Genomic DNA, 27,626 nt, shown 5'->3' with positions numbered 1-27,626 from the left:
GCAGCTCCTCCACTCATATCTTTATAACGGAGCTAACTGCTAACCGGAGCTAACCGCTAATCAGAGCTAATCGTTGCCAACCGAGCCTTGAGTTCTGTGTGCCTGTATCCATTAACTGCATGTATGGACTCGAGCCGATAAAACCCTTCATTTTATTAAAATGGCTGTAAAAGTTTTAAACTACAACTCAGAGTTGTTTGAATGACAGAAATCAGCTCAAGGTACGGCGTAGCGTTAGCGTGCTAAGTTGATGCTTTCTCTGCGGAGTGCAGACTGATTTGCTCTTGCGAGTCATGTGACCAAATCGCAGCCTTTGCGATTAGGAAATCGCGTTTTAACATATCGCGATATTATCGCAAATGCAATTAATCGTTCAGCCCTAACTCACACACTGTCACATACTGTTAACGTTACCGATAGACTTCCAAACGTGCGGCTGAGCAGTGGCCGCGGGCAGCAGGCAATGGAGCGGGAGTTGTGGATCTAACGCGGCGGTGCAGGGCTTGCAATGGGCGGTGTGCTGCTGGAGCTGCTGCTGCTGCTGCTGCTGTTGTGCTGCTCTCTGTCTGTGTGCCTGTGGGCTTCACTCTCCGCTAAATGTCCCCGCACTGAGACACTGAACTAGCTACAGCGCGAGTTGTGATTCCTTGTCTGGAAGTGGAGGTTTTTTATGTCCCAAGGGTAACGTTACAACAACACTAGTTGTAATGAAAGTGTCGAAACTTTGCATTGGTGTGTGTGTGTGTGTGTGTGTGTGTGTGTGTGTGTGTGTGTGTGCGCGACACACTGGAGGACGACTAAACTGTAACTAAATTGTGTCTCTGGTGCTTTGTACAGTATTATATTTAGTATTAGTAGTATATATAGTAGTAATATTTTCTCGGGCCTCGGCTGCTCCAGCCATTCCTGCTCCGGCAGCGCTGCGGCCATTTGGAAGTCTAGCGGTAACGTTAACAGACAGTGTGTGAGTCTAATGATGGAAAGCCAAAAAGGAAAAGTTGAAAAGTTGTTCATTCCCCCCCCCGCGTGTGTATTTGCTCTGCAGTTTCGTTGTAAACCAAGCAACGAAACTGAGCAGCTCATCTAAATATTCATATTCGTTTCACTCTAGGGCTATTTCACAGGGTTGCATTCGGGCGCATAGAACAGCACCATTTTCAGTCTAACCAATGTTACATACCCTATTCGGAGACCTTAAGGAACAGTGTGAAATACCCTATATAATCATTCTATCACCCCTTTAATACACAGATATTTCTTGGAGTCAAGAATCAAAGGAAAAGAGTCAGGGTCAAACTCACTGATGTGAAACCTATATGATCTGAAAGGTGGAATTAAATAAACTGATTTTTTCCCCCAATTTACTCTTCTAAATATCATCCTTTATATGTATTTTTATACCACCAAAAAGTATACGAGTTTGACATATTTATTATACTAATTCTGTCATTATTACCACGCAGTATTGTACTTTTCCAGCAGATACTTTAATGTCATTGTAGATGCTGTTTTAGTAACATACATACAAGTACAAAAGCACCAAGGACATTTTTGTAAAATTAGGATCTCATCATCATCATCCTTATAGTACATTAAATTAAGGTTGTTTTTTTGGGGTGGACTAGCCAGACCCTCCTCTGCAGCGCTGTGGAGGAGGGTCTGGCAATGCAAGACTAGGGTGTATGTGGCTTCATCCAACAGTATGGTCCATAAATGAGTTGCAACATGTAACAGCCGTGTACCTGTAACTGGTCTTCGACCTTTGGTTGTGAAGCGTCAACATTACTGACAGAACCCTGGATCCTCTCCACAGCTGACTGGCACTGCTCTATCTTCTCAGCTAGGTGTTTCTTCACAGCCATCAGTTCCTCGAAGACGTCGGTGCAGTCGGCAAATAGTTCCTTCACCTGCTCCATCCGCTTCCTCAGCTGGGTTTCCATCACCTTATTGAAACATTGTGCAACGACACAAACAGTGAATCTAGGAGCCAGAATACAGCACTCTGAGCAGTGAATGTGGATATTAACTTGTAAAAATAACAGCAGAAGGGATAAGATCACTCAATGTTCAAATACAGTTATTCATGCATTTATTACGTCTCGACTAGACTACTGTAACTCTTTATATGTTGGATTGGATCAGTCATCAGGGACTGTTGGTTATTTATTTCAGGGGCCACCGGAGGAGTTTTGGGATCTTTAGTCAAAATAGACCCGACCCTCTCTTCACCAGCAATACATTTTGGATGACCCTCCAAAATGATTGGGAAAAAAGGGATGAGCCTCCCCAACAATTTATTGATGCCTTCTGTACCGGTTTGCACTTGGCAAAGATGTACACATGCCCATTGTTTTTCCATGACATATGTGACTAAACCTCTGCATTGTCATCTTATGCATCACACTCCTCTGTTATGGTGTGGTGGCCATTTCAGTAGATTTACTCACTAACATTGTTGTGGAAACACAATAAGCATGGAAACTAAATGCACACTTCCTGCATTACTGCATTACTTCAAATAATAAGTTACTCATCTAGTAAACTAGTATTCACATGAAATAAAACAATAAAACATTGAGACCATTCAACAAAGCACACTGGATAATAAGACATTCAACACTGGTTGCTATGGACTCGTCACTAGGCTTTCTCAGTCATTGTATATTTTAGCATAGGTAAGCTTGCCGAAGCTGAATATTATCCAAAACTCCATTTCTCAGACGAGCGTCAATTTGGGAGCTTGCATGCTACCACTCCTTCCTTCTTGTCGTTGCACAATTTGTAACAAATTGGATGGCTGCAGCCTGGAGACCCTCCATCTCATGCCTTCCCGGCTGGTGCTGTCTGCGGCGCAAGCTTCGACTTTTCAAAATAAAAGCTTGCGTCTGGTCCGCTATGTTTTTGTATGGTGTTTTGGATGTTTTTGAACTAAACAGTACGGCAATCATACTAATGAATACAATTATTTTTTCAGCAGATGTCTTAGTTGCGTCACGCTTTGGGACAGCTCCCGCATATTTCACAATTTACGTGCACCATTTCGGCTTTTGCCCTATTTAACCCTATTTAGAAGTAAACTTTCCTACATTTTGAAACAATTCAACTGGCTTACAATGTCAAGACAACAGCGACAGGGAAAGGATTCTGCTGCAACTCAAGCGGCATCAGCAGCTAAGATGGCGGACTCGCTAACCGTTACTAGCCTGGTGCAGGAACTTGAAAAACACAAAGAAAGCTTGGCCGCAGAACTCAAAACGTTCCTAACGATATCGTTAGAGACATCCCTTAAGCATATATGGACGTCTCTCGAAACCATCAGCGCTGCATTGGACTCTCACAACCAAAAGATAAAGACCATTGAAAATACACTCACCACCCATAGTGATGAGCTAGCCGAGCTAACAACAAGACTTGATCAGCTGGAGAAAGCCAACGCTGCACTAGTATCCAAAACGGAGGACCGTGTTTGAGATATGCTAACAGTAAATAGCCTGTAATAGCTATTACATGCTGATTTTGGATATTTAATAGAACGCCTGAACTATGAAACCTAAAGGCAAGTTTTGTGTTGAGTGGAGTGAATTGGGTAAATGTAGAAAGAAGCTTAACTTTTGGAAGAAAAGAAAAAATTGTTAGATAAAGGGTTGGTTTGTACCGCACTGTTTGTGTAGTAGACCTGCAGCTCGCTTCCAAGGAAGGACGAGCATAGGCTTTGAAAAACACCAGCAGACTGTTCTAATGCTGCTGGGTTTATTCTTTTTCAGTTTTTCTTTATGGGGAGGGACGTGTAGAGGGGTATGTTGATTACACACTTTGAATACAATACATGTCTGGTGTATCTACTGTTATGTGTACAACTGGTTTCATATACTGTCTTTAGTGGTTTATCATATCTTTTCAGTTATCGTATACATTAGTATACCTGAGTGAAATAAATACTCATGGTAGGATAGATAAGCTACAGGTCAACTTAATTTCATAGAATGTGAGAGAATTAAATGGTCCTGTTAAGAGGGCAAAAGTTTTTCAACATCTTAAACTACACAGGGCGGACATTGTCTTTCTCTAGGAGACCCATCTCAAGATAAATGATCATACAAGGCTTGGGTAGGACAAGTATTTAATTCATTATTCAATTCAAAAGCCAGAGGGGCTGCCATTTTAATCTCTAAAAAAAATTCAGTTTATATCAGAGAGCATAGTACCTGATCGTAACGGGCGCTTCGTCATGGTTTCTGGCAGATTATTCCACTTACCTGTTACATTAGACTGTGTGTACGCCCCTAACTTTGATAACGCTGAATTCATGGCTACACTCTTATCCACTATCCCAAATATGGATACACATCATTTAATTTTCGGAGGGGACCTAAATTGTGTAATGAACACTCAGCTGGATCGCTCAAACACCAGAGTGACCAATCTATCAAAAATGGCGACAACACTACAGTCATTTATGGAGGATTATGGAAGCTGTGACCCCTGGAGAGTCTTAGATAATGACACCAGAGCCTACTCATTCTACTCACATGTACATCATGCCTACTCAAGGATAGATTATTTTTTTATTATTACACTCCAATGAATATTCAGCGATAGTCATATCAGATCATTCCCCTGTATTAATAGATTTCAGATTTGATTCTCCATCAATGGGAACCCCACAATGGAGATTCAATACATCACTACTGTCCAATGATGCCTTCTGTTCTACTATAACACAAGCTATTAAAGATTTTTTGTGTTTTAACTACTCAGAAGAAGTTAATTCATCATTACTTTGGGAAACCCTAAAAGCTACCATCAGAGGACAAATCATTTCGTACTCCTCTTATTCTAATAAGCAACGCAGAAAGACACAAACAGACATAATCGATAAAATATCTGAAATCGATAGGCAATATGCAATAAATTCTACTCCAGAGCTGCACCAACAAAAAGTTAATCTCCAAACTGAGTTTGATCTCACCTCTACAGAGAATGCAGAAAAAAGCATACTGAGATCTAGAGGGATGCTGTATGACTATGGCGACAAGGCAAGCCGTCTGCTGGCCATCCAGCTCAAACACCAAGCAACATCACGACACATCGCTCAAATTAATGATCAGTCAGTGGGTCTTACAACATGTCCCCTGAAGATCAATGCAGCTTTTAAAGCTTACTATTCCAAACTTTATACTTCTGAACCCCCTCCTACAGACTCAAACATGAACGCATATTTGGACAGCATAGACATACCAACTATTGATATTTTAACACAGATATCACTAAATCAACCAATAACCCTAGGGGAAATATATGACAGTATTAGGGAAATGAACAATGGCAAAACACCAGGGCCTGATGGGCTGCCGTCTAAGTTTTACAAAAGATTCTCCACTCTTTTAGCCCCTTTATTACTAGATATATTTAACCATTCCCTGTCTATAGGAACAATGCCAAAAACTTTGACGGACGCGTCAATTTCAGTTATCCTTAAAAAGGTTAAGAATCCTGTTGAATGCAGTTCCTATCGACCTATATCACTTCTAAATGTTGATGTAAAAATACTAGCAAAAATACTGGCGAGAAGATTGGAAACATGTCTCCCCTCAATAATCTCTGAGGACCAAACTGGCTTCATTAGAGGTCGTCAGTTATCATCCAATATAAGACGTCTATTAAATATTATCTTTTTTGACTGTTATTATTATTGTTGTTGTTGTTGTTCGCCTCTTTCTTCTCTTCTGTTCTCACTTTCTTTCCTCTCTACCTTTTTCTACATGTATGTTTGTTTATAAAAGAAATTACGGTCACACTTATAAACGTACAAGATTTGTCATCTGATGTGTTGTGTTCCAATAAACAAATTTATAAAAAAAAATTTAAAAAAAGATGTCTTAGTTACAACACGATGGAGCAAAGCAGTTTTGTGTTTATATATGTGCGAGTGGGATTTATTCAGTTTGGGAAATCCCACGGTCTCTAAAAGCTACAGCTCAAATTGTCTGGCTGACTAAACAAGGAGGGATCCATCTGCTAGCGATAGGGGCCGAGACTGAGAGAACTACATGGAGCTACATGGATAAATATGCACCAAACAAGCCACTTTGAAATGTTGCTGTTCTCATGAATACAAACGTTGGGTGACCCTCTCCCTTAGACTAAAAAAAATTGGATGACCCTCCCATTCACAAAGAATAAAAAGACATGACCCTCCCCTATTTTCCTCCGGTGGTCCATTCCATAAATACCGAACGGTCCCTAAATGTGCTATATAAATAATATTGAACTTGAACTTGAATGTTTCAACTCACCTGCAGCTCCAGTGGTGCTTCCCGACTCTGCAGCATCTCCTGGATCTCTACAGACTTCTTGTGGAAATGCTCAATGTTCTCCTCATTGACATGGATCTCATCCTACAATGCAATGAAACACATAACAGGGTTTTACCTACTATTAAAAGGGTTAGTTGCAGCCACGAGCCGTTTTGGGCACCATCTAAACCGAATGAATCTAACTGAAGGACTTTTCTCAGATTTTAAAGATTGTCGGTTCCTAGTGTACTTCTTCAGCTTGTTGAGTGTGTGAAATTGCCGATTTATTTTATTGAAAAACGTCAAATTTTCTGGAGGGAGGACTAAACCCCCCCCCACCACCACCACCACCAAAAACGTGCACCTAAGTCTTCAACAAACCTAGGGAAAACACTGTATAAATGACATATATGGGAGAAATGAAAATATCAGGGATGACCTAACACTCTCTTAAAGTGTCACAATAACAGTTGTACTTCTATGGGAATCTTACCCTCATGGCAAGAACTTGTTGCTTGTTGTGGAAGGGATGGCTCTCTGCAAACAGGGCCAGTTTGGCCCCTGCCCATCTGTCCACCTCCCCCCCCAGCATCAGCTGTTTGTCCCACAGCTCCACCCCTACCCGCAGGTTATCCATGTAGGCATCTGTCTTCTCCGTCACCTGCAACAGCACCAACAAGCAACTCAGTCAAGTTAAGCTGAAAACAGAAGACTTCCATCAGGATTTCCAAACTGGAATGTAGTCCTTTTTTGCAGCTTTAAAATTTAATTTTAATATTTCCCACAGAGTTGGATATACTGTAATCTCAGTTGCTGGAGCCAAGCAATGCGATTAATGCACTGTAACTTATTTAACGTAGTAACGATATTTTCAATGCTGTAGAATCAAAAGTAAAAACTCCTGGTTTGATCCGTCTTCTTAACCTACAGGTTAAGTAGAATATCTAAAAATCTATTTGTTTATAAATATGTAATAAGTACACTATCTATCGATTTTGAGTGGGATATACTGCAATTCCTTTTCAGTTGGATTTTATTTGTATAAAAATGCTCTGTGCAGTAACCTGGAGCAGGTTTTTATACTCAGATTGAAAAAGGGTCCTGTAACCTCGTACAGTTTTGGAGAAAAAGTTATTTAATAGTCAATGTTTTATTATGAACATACAATTGTATTTTCCATTAAAGAAAAGTTAGAAAAATGTTTCCGTATGCTGGTAATTATAGTTCTTAGAAAGAAAGAAAAATCGGAATCAGCTAAAATTGGAACCGGCAGGTCAGACTTTAAAAAAATAGAAAATTGCAATTGGTGAATCTCTATTACTATCCATATGTTGCATAGATGATACATAGACGCTTACATCCAGCCAGTTGTCCATGAGTGTGTCAGCCTCGGCTTCAAAGGGAGTCTCGCGGCAGTCTGGGAACTTCTTGAGTTGGGACTGCAGCTGTCTGCAAACACTTCTCATCTCTTCCATACGCTCCCCAATACCTGCCAGCTCTGCCTTAATATCACACACCTGGACAGGCAGACACATGTCCACATCTAACTGAACACACTGTTCCAACATTTTATTGAAGAAAATGAGGCAGTATGATACACATACAGAAGGCATTTTCAGTGTTTTCAAGTCATTTCACCTACAGGTTTCCTCAACCGAAACAATAAAATACATAAGAGCAAACAGAGAAGGACAACATTAAACTAAAAATAAGCAAATACATAAGCAAACAAATAAATAGGATAAGAAACGAAAGTAAAAGAAAAAAAAATCTGTCTACCTGAACACACTGTGACTGAGCTTATTTAGAATGTGTCTGCCATTTACTGGTCCATGCTAACACTCTGCTTACGTGTGAACCCAGCCTTTCAACAGCATGTGAAGGAATTCTGCGAATAAACGGGGTTGGTTGTGTGGACTAACCGTGGTAATACTTCTCTGCAGGTTGCCCTTGCCCAGGTAGGAGGCCTGATCACTGATGCTCTGCTCTGCTTTCTGCATGGTGTTGCTCAGGTGACTGCGGCAGCTCTGAAACTTCTTCAGAAGCTCCAGCAGGATGCTGCACTGCTTCTTTCTGCAAGAAAAAACAACAATAGAAGGGACTTTAAGTGATGTCTCGCCTTCTGTTGGCCATACGCACACTGCTTTCTTCTTTGCATCTAAACAGAATTGTAAGAATAGCTAACGTATATTACCAAGGTCGCCACAGTCACTTATTCCTTAACTTACTTACCATTTATACAGTTACTTAAGCTCAGTGTGCTTCTCCTGCCCAACCTACCTGTCAAAGAAAGCTGTCTGAGTGTCCATCCACTGACGCTCCAGCTCCTGAAGGAGGTGTTCTCCTCCTCCCTGTTTCTCTTGAAGTTCCAGGAGGTTCTGGAGCTCTGCGTGCTGGGCCTGCAGCTGACTCTCCAAATCGGACAGGGCACGGAGGCTGGAAAGTACAGGATAATTATCAAGACATTATTTCTCGGTTATCTGGTTTTTAATTATGCAAGTAAATGTCTTTAAACATCTTTGATTTATATTCTAAGAAACAACTTGTGTGTGCATGCAGTAAACAAACTGTTTCACAGTGCAATCTTTCACACTGTCAGTGGTGGAAGAAGTATTTAGATCCTCTACTTAAGTATTAATACCACATTGTTATAATACTCTGTTAAAAGTAAAAGTCCTGCATTGATGAGTATGTAAGTATCATCAGAAAAATGTACTTAAAGTATTAAAAGTAAAAGTAATTAATGCAGAAAAATCCTCACATTTTAGAAACTGCATAAAGATACACAGCACACACCTGTGTTGCACAGCATGCATGGTGGGCTCCTTCACGCCTTGTGTTTCAATTGTGTCCTGCAGCTTCCTCAGCTCCCCCAGCAGCGTCCTCTTCCTCAGGCCCAGCGATTTGCTCTGCGTCTCCTTCTGGAGGCCCTTCTGCTGGCTGGCCAGCCTACTGTCCGCCTCCTCCAGCCTCCTCAGCAGGGCAGTCACCATGTCCAGGCAGGAGGCCGGGATTCCATCCCTGGTGACCGTCAACCGGGCCCCCTGCAGGAGCACATCCAGCTGAGGCGCCTTTTCTTTCAGACTGTCGCCGCTCTGCCGGATCAGAGCCAGCTTGGAGCGATAGTCTTGCAGTATCACAGTGTCACTGCAGGGGGCGCCCTGGACTCCAGAGATGTCCTCGTCCACAGTACGCAGCGACATGAGGAAACGGTCGAGGGCACGGGCAGCTGCTTCACTCTTCCGGACCTGCTGTCGAAGCTGATCCAGGCTGGTTCTGTGAGTCTCCACCTCACGGGACAGAGGGAAGCAGTCTCTGGGGTCCAGATCACTGGAGTCAGGGTCTAGACGGGACAGCTGGTCCAGCTCGCTCTGGATGTTGTCATCCAGTTCCTTTCGCAAAAGGAGACAGTGTAGCGTAAGATGAGATGGCTGTGTAGGGTTATTACCCTTAGTTTACAAGTTCAATGTTTGCATTTTTATGCCAAAGCTGTTTCAGCTACAAGCACAATGTTAAACCTACATTGTGTAATTTTTTTGAGGTGATTCTTAGCAAAAACCCCTTTGTTCTTTCACAAATATGCGCTCATTCATGTGTAATTACTTCCACCAACTAATCAAAGTATTCTCGTACACGTAGAATCTGCCAGAATTATTCAGGAGCGAGTCGCTCGAATGACGGCCGCCATGTTGCACCTCCATCTTTAAAATACATTAGCCGGAGTCACGTGGGTACGGCGAACAAGATGGCGGCTGATTAGGGATCCTCCGCTCTCCGACGGGTAAATTTAGGATAATACCAAAGTATAGGCTCAAGTTATATTAAAATACTACCCACGTTGCGAAGAGAAAACAGCTGGCGCTATTTTGGAAAATCGAAATAACCGAAATTAAGCGAAATGGTCCGTCTAGATCCGTCTAGTAAAGCTGCCACAGACAGAGGATTACAGGCTGGAGGAGCAGTAACCCACGGACCAGATAGAGTTTAATTTTAGTTTTTCATTTTAAAGCTGCATATGTCAGCTACAGGACTGCCAGACTTTTTCTGGCTTGAATTTAAGTTTTTGGTTGTTGTTTTTCTTTGGCGTATTATGTACGGGAAGCATTCTTTTTCCAGGTTAAATGTTAGTGTTCATATTTTGTCAGAGTACAGGGTTTTAAAGAACAATAATACAGAAGGCATAGGCATACAGGTGAAGAGGGCTTCAAACAGGAACAGTGAAGTAGAAGTGCTATACAAAGATGATTAAGAAATGTATTAAGTACGTGTCATGGAATATTAATGGAAGTGGAAATCCAGTCAAAAGACTCAAGGTGTTGTCATATTTAAAAACTAATAAGGAAGATATAGTTTTCATACAGGAAACTCACCTTAGTGAGGGTGATGCGGCTAAATTCAAAACAGGCTGGGTGAGGCATGTTTTTCACAGCTCACTCTCAAGTTCACGAAACGGGGTTATGATTTTGGTTAACAAGAGAATACATTTTGTGTTGCTTAAAGAGGTTAAACATACAGAGGGAAGAATGATATGTGTGCAGGCGCTAATAGAGGGTGTGCAGGTGATATAATGTAATATTTACACACCTAATAAGGGAGACCCACACTTCTTTCATGAAGTGAATAGGGTTCTAGGGGAAATGGATGGGCAATTAATACTGGCAGGAGACTTTAACCAAGTGATGGACCCTATCTTAGACAAAAGTCAGTTTAAATGTCCACTGATGACTAAAGATAGGGAAGCAATTCATATGTTAAAAGATGACATGGCGCTTGTGGATGTCTGGAGGCTTACTAATCCTAGGGAGAGAGAATACACGTTTTTTTCCCATTGTCATAAGTCATACTCCAGAATTGACTTTTTCTTGATTGCAAGCCCTTTAGTAAACAGTGTAGTTAGTTGCAGTATAAGAACTATTGCTATCACAGATCACGCAGCAGTGGAATTATGTATAAACACAGACTTGGATATGGGTAAGAGGGCTAGATGGAGATGATGAATACATCATTATTACAGGACAAAGGCTTTAGGACATTGTTGGGGGAGGATTTGAAATCTTTTTTTGAATTAAACATTGGCAGCACTAAGGAAATTGCAACAGTTTGGGAGGCCTCTAAAGCATATGTAAGAGGGAAATTAATAGCCCATTCGGCTCAAAAGAAAAAAGAGAGCCTTAACAGAATCAAGGAATTAGAAGGTGAAATTAAATTAAAGGAAAATGATTTAGCGGAACACTTTTCAGAACCACAATATCGGGAACTCTGTAAGCTTAAGTTTCAGCTACATGAAATCTTTAACAAAAAAGTAGAATACTTCTTATACAGATTAAAAACAATTTTTTATGAAGGTGGGGAAAAAACCGGGAAAATATTAGCTAGACAAGTGAAAGAAAAAGACTCCTCAAATATAATTTCGGCCATCAAACGGAGATAAAGTAGTAACCTCAACTAAAGATATAAATGAGACATTTCAACAATATTACAAGAAACTATATACATCATCGGTGTCTTGCGATGACAACCAAATAAATTCATTCTTCTCTAACATTAATATGCCTAAGCTTAACTCTGAGCACACAAGGGCGTTAGAGTTGCCTATAACTGTAGCAGAAATAAGGAAAGCTGTATCATTAATGAACAATGGGAAATCACCAGGTTATGATGGATTTCCTGTGGAATATTATAAAGAGTACATAGACATTCTTGCCCCAGTCTTGGTGAAGGTGTATCAGGAGGCATTTGAAAAAGGCCATATGCCGCCAACATTTAACGAAGCTTTAATATCTCTGATTCCAAAGAAAGACAGAGACATAACAGACCCATCTAATTTCAGACCTATTAGCTTGCTTAATCTGGACTTTAAAATACTGACAAAAGTGCTGGCTCTACGACTTCAACAAGTTTTACCTAATATTATACATCCCAACCAAGCAGGCTTCATGAAGAACAGATCCTCATCAGACAACATTAGGAAATTAATACATCTAATGTGGCTTGCCCAGTCTAAAAATGTGCCTATAGCTGCTATCTCCCTAGATGCTGAAAAGGCCTTTGATGAGGTGGAATGGAGTTTTCTCTTTTCCGCTTTGTCACATTTTGGGTTCGGTCCGTATTTCTCTCAATGGGTAAAGACATTGTATAAAGAACCAAAAGCAGCAGTAATTACCAATGGGGTTATATCACCTTTTTTCAGCCTGTCTAGAGGCACTCGTCAAGGCTGCTCTTTGAGCCCTCTATTGTTTATAATTTGTCTAGAAACACTGGCTGTTAGTATCAGGAATAATGGGAGAATTAAGGGAGTAAAGGGTGGGCGACAAGAACATAAATTGTTGCTATATGCTGATGATATTTTAGCCATAGTGACAGACCCTGAGGCATCTTTGCCACATTTGATGGATACTATTCAGTCCTACTCTAAACTGTCAGGTTACATGATTAATTGGAATAAATCCGAGGCTATGCCTATGACTTCCACATGCCACCATTACATGGTGGAAAAACTTAAATTTAAGTGGGTACCTCAAGGCATGAAGTATCTTGGAATTAAACTCAGTCAAGACCTAGGAGAGATGCCCTCGTTAAACTTTAACCCGGTGTTGCAAAAAATTAAAACAAATTTGGAGAAGTGGCAAAAGCTAAAACATACTCTGTGAGGAAAAGTCAATATCATTAAAATGATAGTAGCTCCTCAATTTAACTATTTAGTAATGATGCTGCCAATCATGATACCGCCTGCCATTTTTAAGAAGTATGATGATATAGTTAAACAGTTTTTATGGGATGGGAAAAGAGCAAGGATAAAGCTAAGTAAACTCTGTGCCCCCAAGGAGAAAGGGGGATTAGGTTTACCAGATCCAAGGTTATATGGGATATCTTTTGAAATGGCTAAATTAGCCAAATATTGGAAAGCGACAGATAACAAGCTAGATTGGATGGAGATTGAGAATGAGTTATGTTTACCATTTAGTCCAAAGGAGCAACTGTCTCAACAAAGTAAAATAACAAACCCAATTCTTGTGCACTCTAATGAAGTGTGGGCCAAGGTACACAAAATGTATAAGTTGTCGCAATATGTACAGATGTATGCTTCATTGTGGTTTAATCCTGCCATACATATTGGTAAAACGTCAGTGTATTGGAGGCAGTGGCATTCAAGTGGTGTATGTACTATAGGAGACCTGTACAAAAATGGACAATTCATGTCTTATGAGGAATTCTCGCGTCAATTTAAACTCGAAGGCAAACAACATTTTTGGAAATACTTGCAAATGAGGGACTGTGTAAAATCCCTTATTGGTAATTGTTCAGAAAGTTATATTTTGGAATATCTGAATGCGCCACAGGAATGTTGCACGGCCTCACAATTTTATAGGCTAACAAATTATTCAGTAAGTGGTGAGTCCTCTAATGTGAAATTGTTATGGCAGAGAGACCTGAGAATAAGCTTTACACAGGAGAAATGGTTGGGGGTACTAGCAGACTGTGGAAAGTATGTAAGGGAAGCAAGAGGGAAGTTCACACAATATAAGATCATGCATAGATATTATCATACCCCTGTGAGATTACATAGAATGAAATTGATGAATGATAATGTGTTGGAAGTGTAAAACAGAGGTAGGAACTTTTCTTCACTGTGTATGGGAATGTGCATTAATGAGTCAATTTTGGGTCAAAGTTGTGGACTTCCTGAATAAGTCAGGTACAGTGATTCCCCTGACTCCTGCCGTATGTTTACTAGGGGACAGATCACAAATACCGAATATATCCAAAATAACTTTCTCTGTCATTATGGTGGGCTTGGTCACAGCTTCTAGAGTTATTTTAAGACACGGGAAAACTACTGTGTCTCCTAATCTGAAAGACTGGACTAATGCAATGGTGGAGACAGCATCTTATGAGTCTATGCTTCACAAACTGTCGGCTAACAAGGAGGATGGGACGACCTCTTGGGATCTTTTTTGGACCTACACAAGGACTAATGAAAACTCAACCTAAGAAAGCAGAGACCAAATACAGCATAGCGTCTTCGTCCTCCTGTAGACTGGATTTCCCCCTTATATTTACTTTATTTTTCCTCTGTGACATGTCATATGCTTATGCCAAGATTCTGAAATGTATGACCAACCCTGTACTTATACAGTGCCTGACAAAAGTCTTGTTGCTTATCTAAGTTGTAGGAACAACAAATAATATCTTGTAGTTGATCAATTGGAATCAGAAATGGTTTATATGAAAGGCAAAGGCTTCTGGATTATGCTTATTATACCAAAATAAAGTTTTGTATCATTCATTGAGTTTTATCATTGAATTAGGACAGAAAGGTCAGATTTGGCTTGGACAAAAGTCTTGTCGTGTCTTTATATGATTCAACCAATCACAGATTAGAGTTTCACCTGTGACAAATACTGTAATTAACACATTCCTGGGTGTGTATAAAAAGAACTCCAGCACACCAGACCTTCATGTGAAGTGCAACCTGACCTCTCACAACATGCCAAAGATTCAACCACAGACCAAAGTGCTGATCATCAAGAGCCTGAAGACCAAGTCTGCTGCTGAGGTGGCAGACATCTTCAATGTATCCAAATGTCAAGTGGAAAGGATAAGAAAAAGATTTGAAGAAACTGGTGAAGTTCATGACAAGTCCAGGTCAGGCAGACCCCATAAGACAACTGTTCGAGAGGACCGTTTGTTGCTTCGACAGTCCAGGGCCAGCCCTTTTTCTGGGCTGGCCACCAGAAACCCCTGTATCTATAACAACAGTTTGTCGAATTCTCTCACGGAGTGGCCTCCATGGCCGAATTAGTGCTCACAAACCAGCATTAAACAGAAGACAACTAAAAAAGTGTGTTGCGTTTGCAAAGGCCCACAGCTTGGTGAAAGGATGGACAGTGGAAAAGTGGCAGAAGGTTGATTTTTCTGATGAATCATCCATTGAACTGCATCCCAATTGCTGCAAATACTGCAGAAGACCTGTTGGAACCCGCATGGACCCAAGATTCACCCAGAAAACAGTCAAGTTTGGTGGAGGAAAAATCATGGTTTGGGGTATGGGGGTGTGCGAGAGATCTGCAGAGTGGATGGCAACATCAACAGCCTGAAGTATCAACAAATTATTGCTGCCCATTACATTCCAAACCACAAGAGAGGGCAAATTCTTCAGCAGGATGGCGCTCCTTGTCATACTTCAGCCTCCACATCAAAATTCCTGAAAGCGAAGAAGGTCAAGGTGCTCCAGGATTGGCCAGCCCAGTCACCAGACATGAACATTATTGAGCATGTCTGGGGTAAGATAAAGGAGGAGGCTTGGAAGATGAAACCAACGAATCTTGATGAACTCTGGGAGTCCTGCAAGACTGCTTTCTTTGCTATTCCAGATGACTTCATCAATACGTTATTTGAGTCATTGCCGAGATGTATGGATGTAGTCCTCCAAGCTCATTTTCTTTTTCCCAAGGCACCATGACTTTACGTATGCTCTGATGTTATTGTAGCATGTTTGTGTATTCACAATAAAGTATAATTTCTACCGTACATTACTGTATTTTTGTATGCGACAGGACTTTTGTCCAAGCCAAATCTGACCTTTCTGTCCTAATTCAATGATAAAACTCAATGAATGATACAAACCTTTATTTTGGTATAATAAGCATAATCCAGAAGCCTTTGCCTTTCATATAAACCATTTCTGATTCCAATTGATCAACTACAAGTCAAGTTATTATTTGTTGTTCCTACAACTTAGATAAGCGACAAGACTTTTGTCAGGCACTGTATACTCTGCTATTAAGAATTCAATAAAAATTTAAATAATAAAATACATTAGCCAAAGAGGGACATACCTCCACCTTTCACGCTTTTACACTCAGTGGCACCGTGACGAATGCCAAGAAAGTAATATTCAGTTGGTTGTCATATACAATTTCACCGTTAGATGGGAGAAATGGTGCATTCAGACCGAAGCAAAGCATTTTTCCCTGTCTTGATTTGCCCATATTTAACCTGTGTTTAAGGGTTTTGTAGTAAGTCAATTAACTATCATTCTTTATAGAAAGAAGAAGTTTCTGTCCTTTTTCCTCTGGTGACTTGGCTTCCTACAGCTTTGGGATACATATTTTTATTCAAGTTAAAACACATGGATGTTTGTGAGTTGTGTTCAGTTTGAACAGACCTTTAGTGTTAATCATCCAATTGTGATTTTCAGTAATCAGTTTGGGTTTCTGACTTGTTTATTTTGATAATATATGTGGCACTGTTTTCTGCATACACTGCAAGTAAATCTAGGCCTTGGAGAGGAGTCACTATTATTAATACCTATAATTGCTACATGACTTCTGTGTGACAGACTGAATAACACAAAATAAAAGGTATTCATTGCTGACAGAAGACCTTGATATCTTTGAGGATGTTGGTGTTGGCCAGTGTGAAGGCAGTGATGTCTTTGGGCTGTCTCAGGTAGCGGTCCAGGCGGTCGGTGAAGTCCACCATGTGGTTTTCGGTGGAGTCGATCTGTCTGAGGGCGGCGCCCAGCGAGCTGCCCATCCTCTGAAGTTTAGACTGTTGGCTGCGCCACTGCTCCTGCAGCTCGGCCTTCCCCTGTTCAAGACCAGTGTTCCCGCTCAACTGGGAACACTGGTTTGCATACTCAGACCACAGAGACTCTGTCTCCTGCCTCAAGAACTAGGAAAGGAGTTCAACTCAAAATTATTGGCATGTGATGGGGATTGATTCACTTAGTACTGCTATTACTGCTATTATTTCTCATCTCTATTAGTACTATAATTGCTACTGTTCATCATACCAACTGCTATTATTATTATTATGAATCATCTAAATCTGTATCTGATACACACAAACTGATATTGTACCTGGATTTCCTGGAGCCGTGTATGCAGGCCTTTCAGAGAGACGGAATCAGAGGGCACATCCTTGATACTCTGTTCATTTTTAGCCAGTTGGGTTTGCAGAGACCTCTTACAATTCTCATATCTGGAGAGTTTTTATGAGAAATAACAAACAAAAAAAGAAAACAGGTTACTTCTAACACTTACCTCCAAATAGTTTAGGTCAATACTCTTTATGTTATGTTAGCTTATCAAAGCCTAGACTACACTGAATTTAGTCTACCTTTCTAAAGCCTCCTTTTTGGTGACTTCTTCCTCTACAGATGCCTGCTTTTCAACCTCCCTCCTCTCCATACAGACTGTATTCATTGTCACTTGAAGAACCTGAAAAAATAAGAGTTTTTTTCTGTTATTTCAAACCTCTGCTCAGTGGACATCTGTAGAAGACAGTATAATCGGTAACACTTTACTTGAAGGTATCTACATAAGAGTGACATGACACTGTCATGAACACATGACACTGTCATGACACAGTCATGACACATGAACCCTAACCCTAACCATAACTTGTCATGACAAAAACCGAATGACACTTACTAAAAGAAGTGTTATGTCATAAACGTTTATGACTTGTTTATAATGTTTATGACACATTCATGACAGTGTCATGTCACTCTTATGTAGATACCTTCAAGTAAAGTGTAACTGTATAATCTTACAGGTATAAATGCAGATAACACGAAAATGTGAAACAGTTGTGACTGTATAAGTGTTAACAGAGTCTGCAAACGTTCCAAAGAAGCTCTAATTGTTGAGTTCAATATAAAGATTACACAGTTTCAATGGGAGTGAGTCATACCTCAGTGGAGACATGAGGTTTGTCACTTGGTCTTGTAGATTCGTTTTGTGTGGTCAGATCCTCGCTGAAGGCAACAGGAATCCTGTGAAACAGACATGAGGATAATCATTTCCCTTGTGTTTCCTTTTACTTTTTTTTTTTAACTGCTGCACAAGACAGCATCTATCTTTAAACATCAACAAGTGGCTTTGGGACATTTGGCTTTTGAAGATTAAGGACCATCAAATTATGTAAATGACAAATTGCACTGCTAAATTTCTTTATCTCCAAACATCACGTTTAATAGGTTATCTTAACTTATTCAGATTTGCATATTCAGACTTTTTTAATGAAGACAAGAGAATAAATCTGCCAATAGGTTAAGATGGTGTAAGGTAGGTAGATTTAGGATAAGATTCAGTAAAAGAATAAATTACTTGCTCACTGTCTGCTGTTTAGAAGACTGCATTTCACATTTAATAATAGCTCACCTAGAATCAGGGAGTGGTGTGTCTTGGTCCCCGCTGAACTGCCGCTGGATGGCAGCCAGCCTCGTCTCACACTCCCTCAGCTGAGTCTGGGCCAGGCGGTGAGCATCCTCAGGGCTCAGGGTGTCACACAGCTCTTTCAAGGCCTCGAGGTGCTGCCCTGCCTGGGCAAAGCTTTCCTCTGCTGAGAAACAAGCCTGGGGAATGTCGACAGAGTGCAAACACTAAATAAACAAAAGGCATGTTAAAGCTAGATGATTAATACTACCAATTCAAACTTTAACTTAGAAACCTATTTTGTTTTAGTTCAGTGTTTTTGTTGATCTATACACATCTGAACTGACTTAAAAAGAAATTTTTAACTTGCTCGTCCTGCTCAACAGCATCCAATATTACAGAATTTCATTAATGTCTCAAGCTTGGTTTTGACAGCTTAACAGACATACTGCAACAAACAAGATGACAGCAGTCCACAGATAAGAAATAAAATAAAACAATGCTGTTAGAATCTTTAACTGAAAATGTGATTTCTTCTCTACTGTTACTTTGTAGTGTATGATTGCTGAGCATTTAATCTAAATTAGTTAATTTAGTTTTTTATATTGTGTATGATTTCAGTGTTTGTTTCTCTGGCCCAGCAAGTTACAATAAAATCCAGATACTAAATAAGGTTATATGGTACTTCAAAAACACCCAACAAACAGCACTCTTTTAAAGAGCAACCAAAATTAAGTATTGCAATTACCAAGTCCCATTGACAGAGTCTCCTTGGAGGCATACAAAAAAGACGGAGGAAAAAAGGTTAGTTAAGCAGAGCAGATAAACTGGTTGCATACCCATCCACCAAAGCACACCTGCCAAGAGTTTTAGCTACCTGGACCTGGTTTTCTAAGCGGGAGCTTAAGTGCATCTCACACTGCAGGGCAGCTTTGTTAAAGTCTTTCCTTGTTACTTCAAAACGTAAATGTTGCAAAAAGCCTGAGATCTCAGCTCTCACAGCCTGGGAGAAAAAATAAAATGAATGCAAAAAAAAAAAAAAACACATGACATGTTAGAACATAGTATTCAATAAAAAAGTTTATTGTATTAATGCTTTATATACGTGCAAATAAACAATTAGCTGATATTCATATCTTAAGTTGACAAAAGCAGAAAATGTAAAACAGTTGTAGTAAATCTTTTGTTGAAATGCACAAGCAATTATCTGAAACATTTTAACCTCAAAGAACACAATCAAGCCTCATTAAAACTAGTAAATGTGAATAATCCTGTGTTAACAGTTATTAAAGTCCCACACATTAAAGGGGTGATAGAATGTAAAACCGAGTTTACCTTGTCATAGTTGAATAATGACAGTTCGGTGGGTGAAATGGGCATACAAGAGAACCTCAAAGTCCCATTGACACCTCTTTCCTATGCAAATCTCACAATTTGCAACTGCAGTTGAAAACAGGCGAATCCCAACGAAGCTAATAGTTGACGTCAACTCGGTGGCTGTACAAGAGACCAGTTGGTGTTCTGAATGTAGGTCACGCAGATCTCAGACACTAGTTTAGCTGCGAGCTTTGCACTTCCAGGGGAATTACAAAGAAGTTTTTCAAGGATATTGAAATCGTAAATGCAGTGTTCCAGGCTGTACAGGGAATGCTGACACTTTTCAGATTTCATTGTGGGCTGCCGGTCGTGGTGCTCCAGGTAAGCGGTAGTTAGTGGTTCAGTTACCCCAGAAAAGATGACTGTGCGCTGGGTACAGAGCACCATGCTGCCGGTCGTGGAGCTCCGTCAGGTCAGCGGTAGTTGGTGGTCTAGTTACCGCAAGTGTGGCAGGCATGTTCCCTGATATTAATAAATTAAGTTATGTTTTCATTTATATTGCAATGTAAATAACACACTTAACCAGTAGCGGAGTGGCAATTAGGAGAGTCAGGACTTTTCCCGGTGGGCCGGTAGTGTTTCGAGGCCGCGAGGGCCGGTCTGATAATAGTTCTTAGCAACACCATCCGGCAGCCCGGTGTGCGGGCGCTGCCCGCTGGTCAAACTGTGCAGCCTCTGCTCAACCCGTATGGCGGGCCGCAGCAGCGGGCATCATTAGATTCACACACTGTCACATACTGTTAACATTACCGATAGACTTCTAAACGTGCGGGCAATGGGCGGTGTGCTGCTGGAGCTGCTGCTGCTGCTGTTGTGCTGCTCTCTGTCTGTGTGCCTGTGGGCTTCACTCTCCGCTAAATGTCCCCGCGCTGAGACACTGAACTAGCTACAGCGCGAGTTGTGATTCCTTGTCTGGAAGTGGAGGTTTTTTATGTCCCAAGGTACAACAACACTAGTTATAATGAAAATGTCGAAACTTTGCATTGGTGTGTGTGTGTGTGTGTGTGTGTGTGTGTGTGCGCGACACACTGGAGGATGACTAAACTGTAACTAAACTGTGTCTCTGGTGCTTTGTACAGTAACATTAGTTGATGAGTTTATGTGTCAGAGCAGGAATGAAGTTTGAAGCCAGCCGGGGATATTTTCTCGGGCCTCGGCTGCTCCAGCCATTCCTGCTCCGGCGGCGCTGCGGCCGTTTGGAAGTCTAGCGGTAACGTTAACAGTCTAATGATGGAAAGCCAAAAAGGAAAAGGGAAAGGTGGCGCTGAGAATGTCAGACTCCAGGAACCAAATTATGATGACCCACAGAAATTAATAAAAATAAATAAAAAAATAAAAAAAAGAGAATGTAAGACTCAAAAGGAGAAAAAGGTATTGTGTTGCTGTGCTCTGTGTTGTTCACCCCACCCAACCATGTGTCTTTGCTCTGCAGCTTCATTGTAAACCAACCAATCAGCACGCAGCTCATCTAAATATTCATGAGAATACCATATAAGGGAGAAAACCTCTCGTTTCATTCTAGGGCTATTTCACAGGGTTGCATTAGGGCGCATAGAACAGCACACGGGCCATTTTCAGCCCAACCAATGTTACATACCCTATTCGGAGATCTTAAGGAACAGTGTGAAATACCCTATATAATCATTCTATCACCCCTTTAACAACAATCGCCCACAGTAAGTGAGTGTATCCTACCTCCCACTGTGTCCTGACAGACTGGGTAAATAACTCCATGTCTCTGAGTTGTGAGGGGGTACAAAAGGCCTCCATGCCCTTGGCTGCTCTCAAGAACTCCTCTAGCAACTCTGGGTCCAGGGTCTTCAGAGTCTCCTGAGGGGAAAGACATATATATATATATATATATATATATATATATATATATATATATATATATATATATATATATAATTGCAGACTGGCTCCTTGAAAATTATTCAAAGGCAATAACATTTATTCTATTATATTTTAACATATTTCATTTAGAAACTTCAGTTAAAAACTGTAACAGGAAAAAAGAATTGCTGTATTTTGGCATATTTTATCTGAAAAGAAAGACCAACCCACCACTGAGTGTTTAAATCATCAAATGTAGTTTTTATGGACTGGGTAAACTGTTTTAATTGTAATATCAATTGGCAATGTAGAGTACCAAGGTTACTCATTGAGTATGATATTACAATACAGAAGTGATTACATTTACCTCTTTCACTGATGCTTGCTCGGCTGATATAGATTTGTCTTTAAAAACGTTAATGGTTTCAAGGATGTGCTCCTGCAGACAGTGCTTGGCCTCCTCAAAGCCATTTCTGGCCAAAGCCTGGGCCTTGGAGTAAGCCTCAGTGTAGGCCTGGGAAGGCACCTGGGCCAGGGCCAGAGGTTTAATGCACAGGTCTGGTGACTCTGCCAGGGACTGAGGAAGAACATTGACCTGGGAGAGGAGAATAGGTTGGGACTGTTGAGGTTTGGGTTGCGGAGGAGACTGGGTTTGAGGTTTTGACTGTGGAAGTTGAGGTTTGGCCTGTGGGGGTGACTGGGCCTTAGATTCGGGTGCAGTTTGGGCCTTGGGTAGTGTTGGGGACTGAGCCTGAAGTTGGGGCTGTGGTGGCAATTGTGCCTGTGGTTTGGGCTGTGGCAGTGCTTGGGCCTTGGGTTGGGTTGGTGACTGAACTTTGGGTAGAGTTGGTGATTGAGCCTCAAGTAGTGGTGCTGTTTGGGCCTGTGGTGGTGACTGGGCCTTAGGTTGGGTTGGTGACTGAACCTTGGGTAGAGTTGGTGATGGAGCCTTGAGTAGTGGTGCGGTTTGGGCCTGTGATTTGGGTTGTGGTGGTAATTCAGCCTTCATTTTTGACTGAGCCATGGGTTGAGGTGGAAACTGGGGCTCAGCTAAGGCTTGTGGCAGTGATTCGTCCTTGGGTTGGGTTGGTGACTGAACCTTAGGTTGAGTTGGTGATTGAATCCCTGGTTGTGGTGCCAATTGGGCAACAGGTTTGGATTGTGGATGTGATTCACCTTTTGGTTGAGTTGGTGACTGAATATTTGGTTGTGGCTGGAGCTGGGCCTGATGTTTGGGTTGTGGAGGTGGCTGCTGCAACTTAAGATTGAGCTGAGGCTGACGAGTCTGGGCCTGGGGCTTTCCCGGTACCCATGACTGGGTCTGGATGTGTGTTTGGGACTGGTCCTGCAGCTGGGAGTGGAGTTGAAGCTGTGAAGGATGGGCATGGTGTGGTGGTTGCGATTGGGGAGGTATTTGAGCTTGCATCTGAGGCTGTGGGTGATGCTGAGTTTGATGCTGAACCTGTGAATATTGCTGACACTGAGGCTGTGCATAAGGCTGGGGCTGAAGTTGAGGCTGAGCTTGAACCCAAGTCTGTTGCTGAACTTGACCTTGTTGCGTCTGGATATGCAACATATTATAAGCTGTCATCTGAGGTTGTTGTTGCATGGAACTCTGAGGTCTCATTTGGGGTTGTGTTTGAGCCCAGGGTTGGGTTTGCATCTGAGGCTGAGGAAAGGATGGCCCCATGTGAGAATACATGGGGGGCCCAACTTGAGGTCCTTGCTGGGGCCCAGCTTGGGGCCACTGTGGTAGAGCCTGAAGTGTTGGATAAGCCTGAGACTGTGGAGCTTGACATATTTGCTGAGGGTATGGTTGGGGAATTGGATGCCTCTGCTGGGCAATGGCTTGGTTTTGTGGCTCTTGTTTGAGTGTCCACTGCTGGGATGAAGACTGACCCTGGGAGTAACCTTGGGGGTAAAATGGAGGTTGTGCTGTGGCCTGTGGATGCTGGACAGACATTGGGGATGATACTGTAACTTGACTCCAAGCATGGATTTGGCCCTGGGAAATATGGCCTGGGTGCTGGACCTCTGGCTGAGCATGTGTGGCATACTGAGTCATAGGCTGAGAATGACCCTGAGGATGAACTACAAGTTGAGCTTGGGTTTGATTTTGAGTCAAAGGTTGGGCATGACTTGGTCGGGCCATTGGCTGAGCATGGATTTGAGCCTGGACCATGGACTGGGTATGAGTTTGAGGATGGGCCTTTGGCTGAGGATGGGTTTGAACCTGGGCCATGGACTGGGCATGGGTTTGAGGATGGGCCATGGGCTGAGGATGGGTTTGAACCTGGGCCATGGACTGGGCATGGATTTGAGACTGGGTCTTTGGCTGAGGATGGGTTTGAACATGGGCATGTGTTGGTGGCTTAGGGGAAGGCGGCCTGACAGGGGCCCATGACTGTGGATGACTACGAAGCTGAATGTGGGATGGCACAGGAGGCTGAATTTGGCCCTGCAGTGGAGCCTGAATAGGAGACGAAGGTCTGACTTGAGCCCATGTCTGCACTTGAGCTACAGCTGGGCTAAGGGCTAGACCCTGTGGCTGCATAGACGCCTGAGGTCCAGCTGGGACACATGTTTGGGACTGAGTCTGAACCTGGGGCTGGAGCTGTAGTTGTGTCTGTGGCTGGGTCAATGACTGTGTCTTACTGGGGCCATGGGGCTGTGGCAAAACCTTTGTCTGTGATTGACTATGGCTCACTCTGTTTTGGGACATGGTCTTCAGTGGTCGCTGACCGTCACTTGTGGACCGCACTTGCACTTGAAAGGCTGCCTGAGATTTAGACTGAACCAGAGTTTGGGGTTGTGTCTGATTTTGGGCCTTTGTTTGTGGGTGAGGCTGAGCCATAGTTACGGTCTGAGATTTAGCCTTGGTGTCTGTATCTGGTTGAGCTGGTCTTACAATAGGCTGTGGTTGTTTTTCCTGTTGTTGTTGCTGCAGCAATTGCTCCTGTTGCTTTTGCTGTTTTTCCAGTCGCTGTGGTTGTTGTTGCTGATGCTTCTCTTTTTGTTGTTGCTGCTGATGTTGCAGATGTTCTTGCTGCTGCTGCAGCTTTAGAGTTTGAGGTTGCTGTGTTTCTTTTTGTTGATCTTTTTGCTGTTTTTGTGGCTGCTTAGTATCTTTTGCATGTGCCTCAGGCTGTGGCCTGGCACTTGCTGTATGCTGTGGAACAACCTGAACTGATGCTGCTGTTTCTCTGTCTGACTGTGGCTGAGTCTGTCTAGTCTGAATTGGTTCCTGAGTGGAATCCTGTTCTGGATCTGGAGTTTTATGCTTCTGAAGCCAGGGCCGGTTCTTCATGGCCTGAGTCTTTCTGCTTTGAAGCTCCTGGGAGCTGAGATGCGGTTTCTTTACAGGTGGTTGTTGAAGTGAAGTCTGCTTGTGGGGCTCTGATGTTTGTTTGTCTGATACCACCTGCTGCTGAACTTGATATTGATGCATTTCTACATGCTGCTCCACATGTTGTTGGTTCTGCTTCTGCTGCAGTTGCTGTGGTTGTGTTTGCATCGCCCCCTGCTGTTGCACATCTTGTGGATGCTGTAGCTTGAGTTCTTGCTGTTGTAGCTCTTTTTCCGGCTGTCTTTTAAGTTGTTCTTGCTGTAGTAGCTGTTGCTGCTGTATCAATCCTTGTTTCTGAGTCTGCTGTTTTTGTGCAACGGTCTCTGGCCATGCCTGAGCCTGGCCTTCTGGTGGCGACTTTGTCCTGGTCTGCATCACAGCTTGTGCGTAGGTATATGGCAGTGGAGGAGAAGTCACCTTTTCTTCTCTGTATTCCTGCACAACTATCTTTGGCACAAAGGTTTCATGATGAGAAACTAACTTTGTCTTGGGCTGCTGAGTTAGCCATCTGAGTGTGTCTGACTGTCTCAGATGTTGAGGCTTTTCTTCAGCCTGTTTGTAGACTTTTGATGGAGGAGACCCTTCTGGAGGGCTTCTGCTTCTGTCTCTTCTGGCTCCCAGGCTGCTCAGCATACCTACAGCTTCCTGGAATTGAAATCACACACATATAATAATATTCTCTGCTGTGCTCTTCCCGTTTCCTACTTTCTCAAGTACAGATCGTGCAAAACTCACTGGCTTGGTCATTCAATTTACGAAAAGAAAAGTGACCTGTGACTGTGCAACAGCGGCTCGCACGCGGTCCTGCATGGCAGAGGCGTGGAGGTACTGGATAGGAGAGTTCTTCTGAGTTGTCATCACCATCACCTGCAGGTCCTGCTCCTCTGTGACCACCTGGCCCTCCAGCTGTAGACCACGGGAAATCAGGACCTGGGGGGATAAATGGTGAACAACCATCAGCGTTCCTCAATTCCAGATAAGGGGTTCTTTTTTTTTTTTTTTTTTTTTTTTAATTCTTTATTTTCAATCCGCAAAGTAGAAATACAGTATACAAGTCGTAGTAGTATCTGTCCATTTGCTGTTTTTTTTTTAACAGAACATATACATACTTTGAACAGTTAGGGAGAGAGAAAAAAAAAAAAAAAAAAAAAACTTGTGCATTACAAAATGTACAAATAACTACATTGTTTGGGACATAAAAGAGATGAGAAAAAAATAATAATAAATAAAAAGCACAGGATCCTTAATTCAGCACCTCTACAAAGTCTAATCTTAAGGGCTTTACATATTTGACCCATTTGGACCAAAGACTAACAAATTTACTTTTCTTTAGACGAATGGAAAAGGTAATTGCTTCCATTACATATATCCCGTTTACAATATCTATCCATTCTGAGACTGTGGGAGGGTCGGGAAGCAGCCAACGTCTTGTAAATGCTTTTTTGCAGGCAGATGTAAGAATGGCATATAAATACTTATCAGCAGTTCTAGCCAAGAACTCACAATTCCCCAAAAAAAGAGAGGAAAACTCTAAAGGTACTTTATTGTTGAGTATAGTATTTAAGATCTTGTGAAATTCTGTCCAAAATGGTTTAATCTTTGGGCATTCTCAAAACACATGCCAGTGATCAGCCTCCCGAGCACCACACAGCCTCCAGCATTTAGCACCACCTGGGTCAAAATGTGCTTTTTGCTTCGGTGTTATAAAAAAACGAATGAGACATTTCCAATTAAACTTGCGCCATGTATGAGAGTTTGTACATTTCCATTGAAACTCACATATATTTAACCAATCATCTGTAGGTATCAGCACGTTGCTTTCCTTTTCCCATTTTTCTTTTATGTAGTCTGTGGAGTGGGTATTTTTCACCAGGATACCTTTGTAAAACTTAGAATAATCCCCTTAACAGAAGCATTTTTGTATGCAACCAAAATTGCTTTTAATATTGGGTCATTAAGGTCTTTTTTAGGTTTAATACTATGTTCAAAATAATTGCGTACTTGCAGGTATCGGAAAAAATCTGAGTTTTCAAGATGGTATTCCTTTTTCAGACCCTCAAAATCCCTTAATTTTCCATTTTCTGTGAGTGAATAGAAAGTCGTTATACCTTTGGAAATCCATGATTTAAAACGATTATCCGTCAAATTTGGCCTGAAACCAGGGTCAAAAGCACATCATTTGATTATCTGTATTTTATCATTTAACTGATACTCTCCTTTTACTTTATTCCAAATTTTAAATTGGGTTTTGATCCACGGATTTTGAGTATCCTTTATAAGCTTGTCTAGGTTCGTACAGCCCAGAAATGCGTGAATCGGAGGGTCCTTCATGATTGAGAGTTCAATATCCTTCCACCTGGCTTGAAAATTTGGAGAACATAGGTTAATAAAGGGTCTAATTTGGGCCGCGTAGTAATATCCTTTAAAATAAGGTAACCCCATTCCCCCCTCCCCCTTCAAGAGCTGCAATGTTTTAAATTTAACCCTAGGTTTCTTCCAGATAAGGGGTTCTTTATGAAAGAACAATTAGCTTGTCACTGGAGCTTTGACTGTTTCAGAGTAAATGCATTTACATAGACAATCACAGCAGAACAGCCTTTGTAATCTATG

The 27,626-nt window shown here is 41.7% G+C and overlaps 1 protein-coding gene across 1 annotated transcript in view; it reads right to left on the bottom strand.

Annotated features, from left to right (window-relative positions):
• LOC116036810 (nesprin-2-like) overlaps positions 1-27,626 on the bottom strand; it is a 149,830-nt gene that overhangs the window by 49,508 nt on the left and 72,696 nt on the right. Inside the window, exons 22-37 of the mRNA XM_035994929.1 lie at positions 25,788-25,946; positions 22,038-25,661; positions 21,533-21,667; positions 19,338-19,463; positions 18,467-18,660; positions 17,997-18,078; positions 17,421-17,521; positions 17,162-17,282; positions 16,683-16,973; positions 9,093-9,688; positions 8,577-8,732; positions 8,219-8,369; positions 7,655-7,813; positions 6,790-6,957; positions 6,297-6,398; positions 1,743-1,943 (exon numbers count right to left, since the gene is read on the bottom strand). Of these exons, the coding sequence (XP_035850822.1) occupies positions 1,743-1,943; positions 6,297-6,398; positions 6,790-6,957; positions 7,655-7,813; positions 8,219-8,369; positions 8,577-8,732; positions 9,093-9,688; positions 16,683-16,973; positions 17,162-17,282; positions 17,421-17,521; positions 17,997-18,078; positions 18,467-18,660; positions 19,338-19,463; positions 21,533-21,667; positions 22,038-25,661; positions 25,788-25,946 (6,366 nt within the window). The remainder of the gene's footprint in view (positions 1-1,742; positions 1,944-6,296; positions 6,399-6,789; positions 6,958-7,654; positions 7,814-8,218; positions 8,370-8,576; positions 8,733-9,092; positions 9,689-16,682; positions 16,974-17,161; positions 17,283-17,420; positions 17,522-17,996; positions 18,079-18,466; positions 18,661-19,337; positions 19,464-21,532; positions 21,668-22,037; positions 25,662-25,787; positions 25,947-27,626) is intronic.

The sequence above is a fragment of the Sander lucioperca genome, chromosome 18, assembly GCF_008315115.2.
Source record: "Sander lucioperca isolate FBNREF2018 chromosome 18, SLUC_FBN_1.2, whole genome shotgun sequence".
NCBI classification, from domain to species: Eukaryota; Metazoa; Chordata; class Actinopteri; order Perciformes; family Percidae; genus Sander; species Sander lucioperca.
Note: the sequence above shows the minus strand (reverse complement) of the source record. Positions and strands in the feature narration are given on the sequence as shown.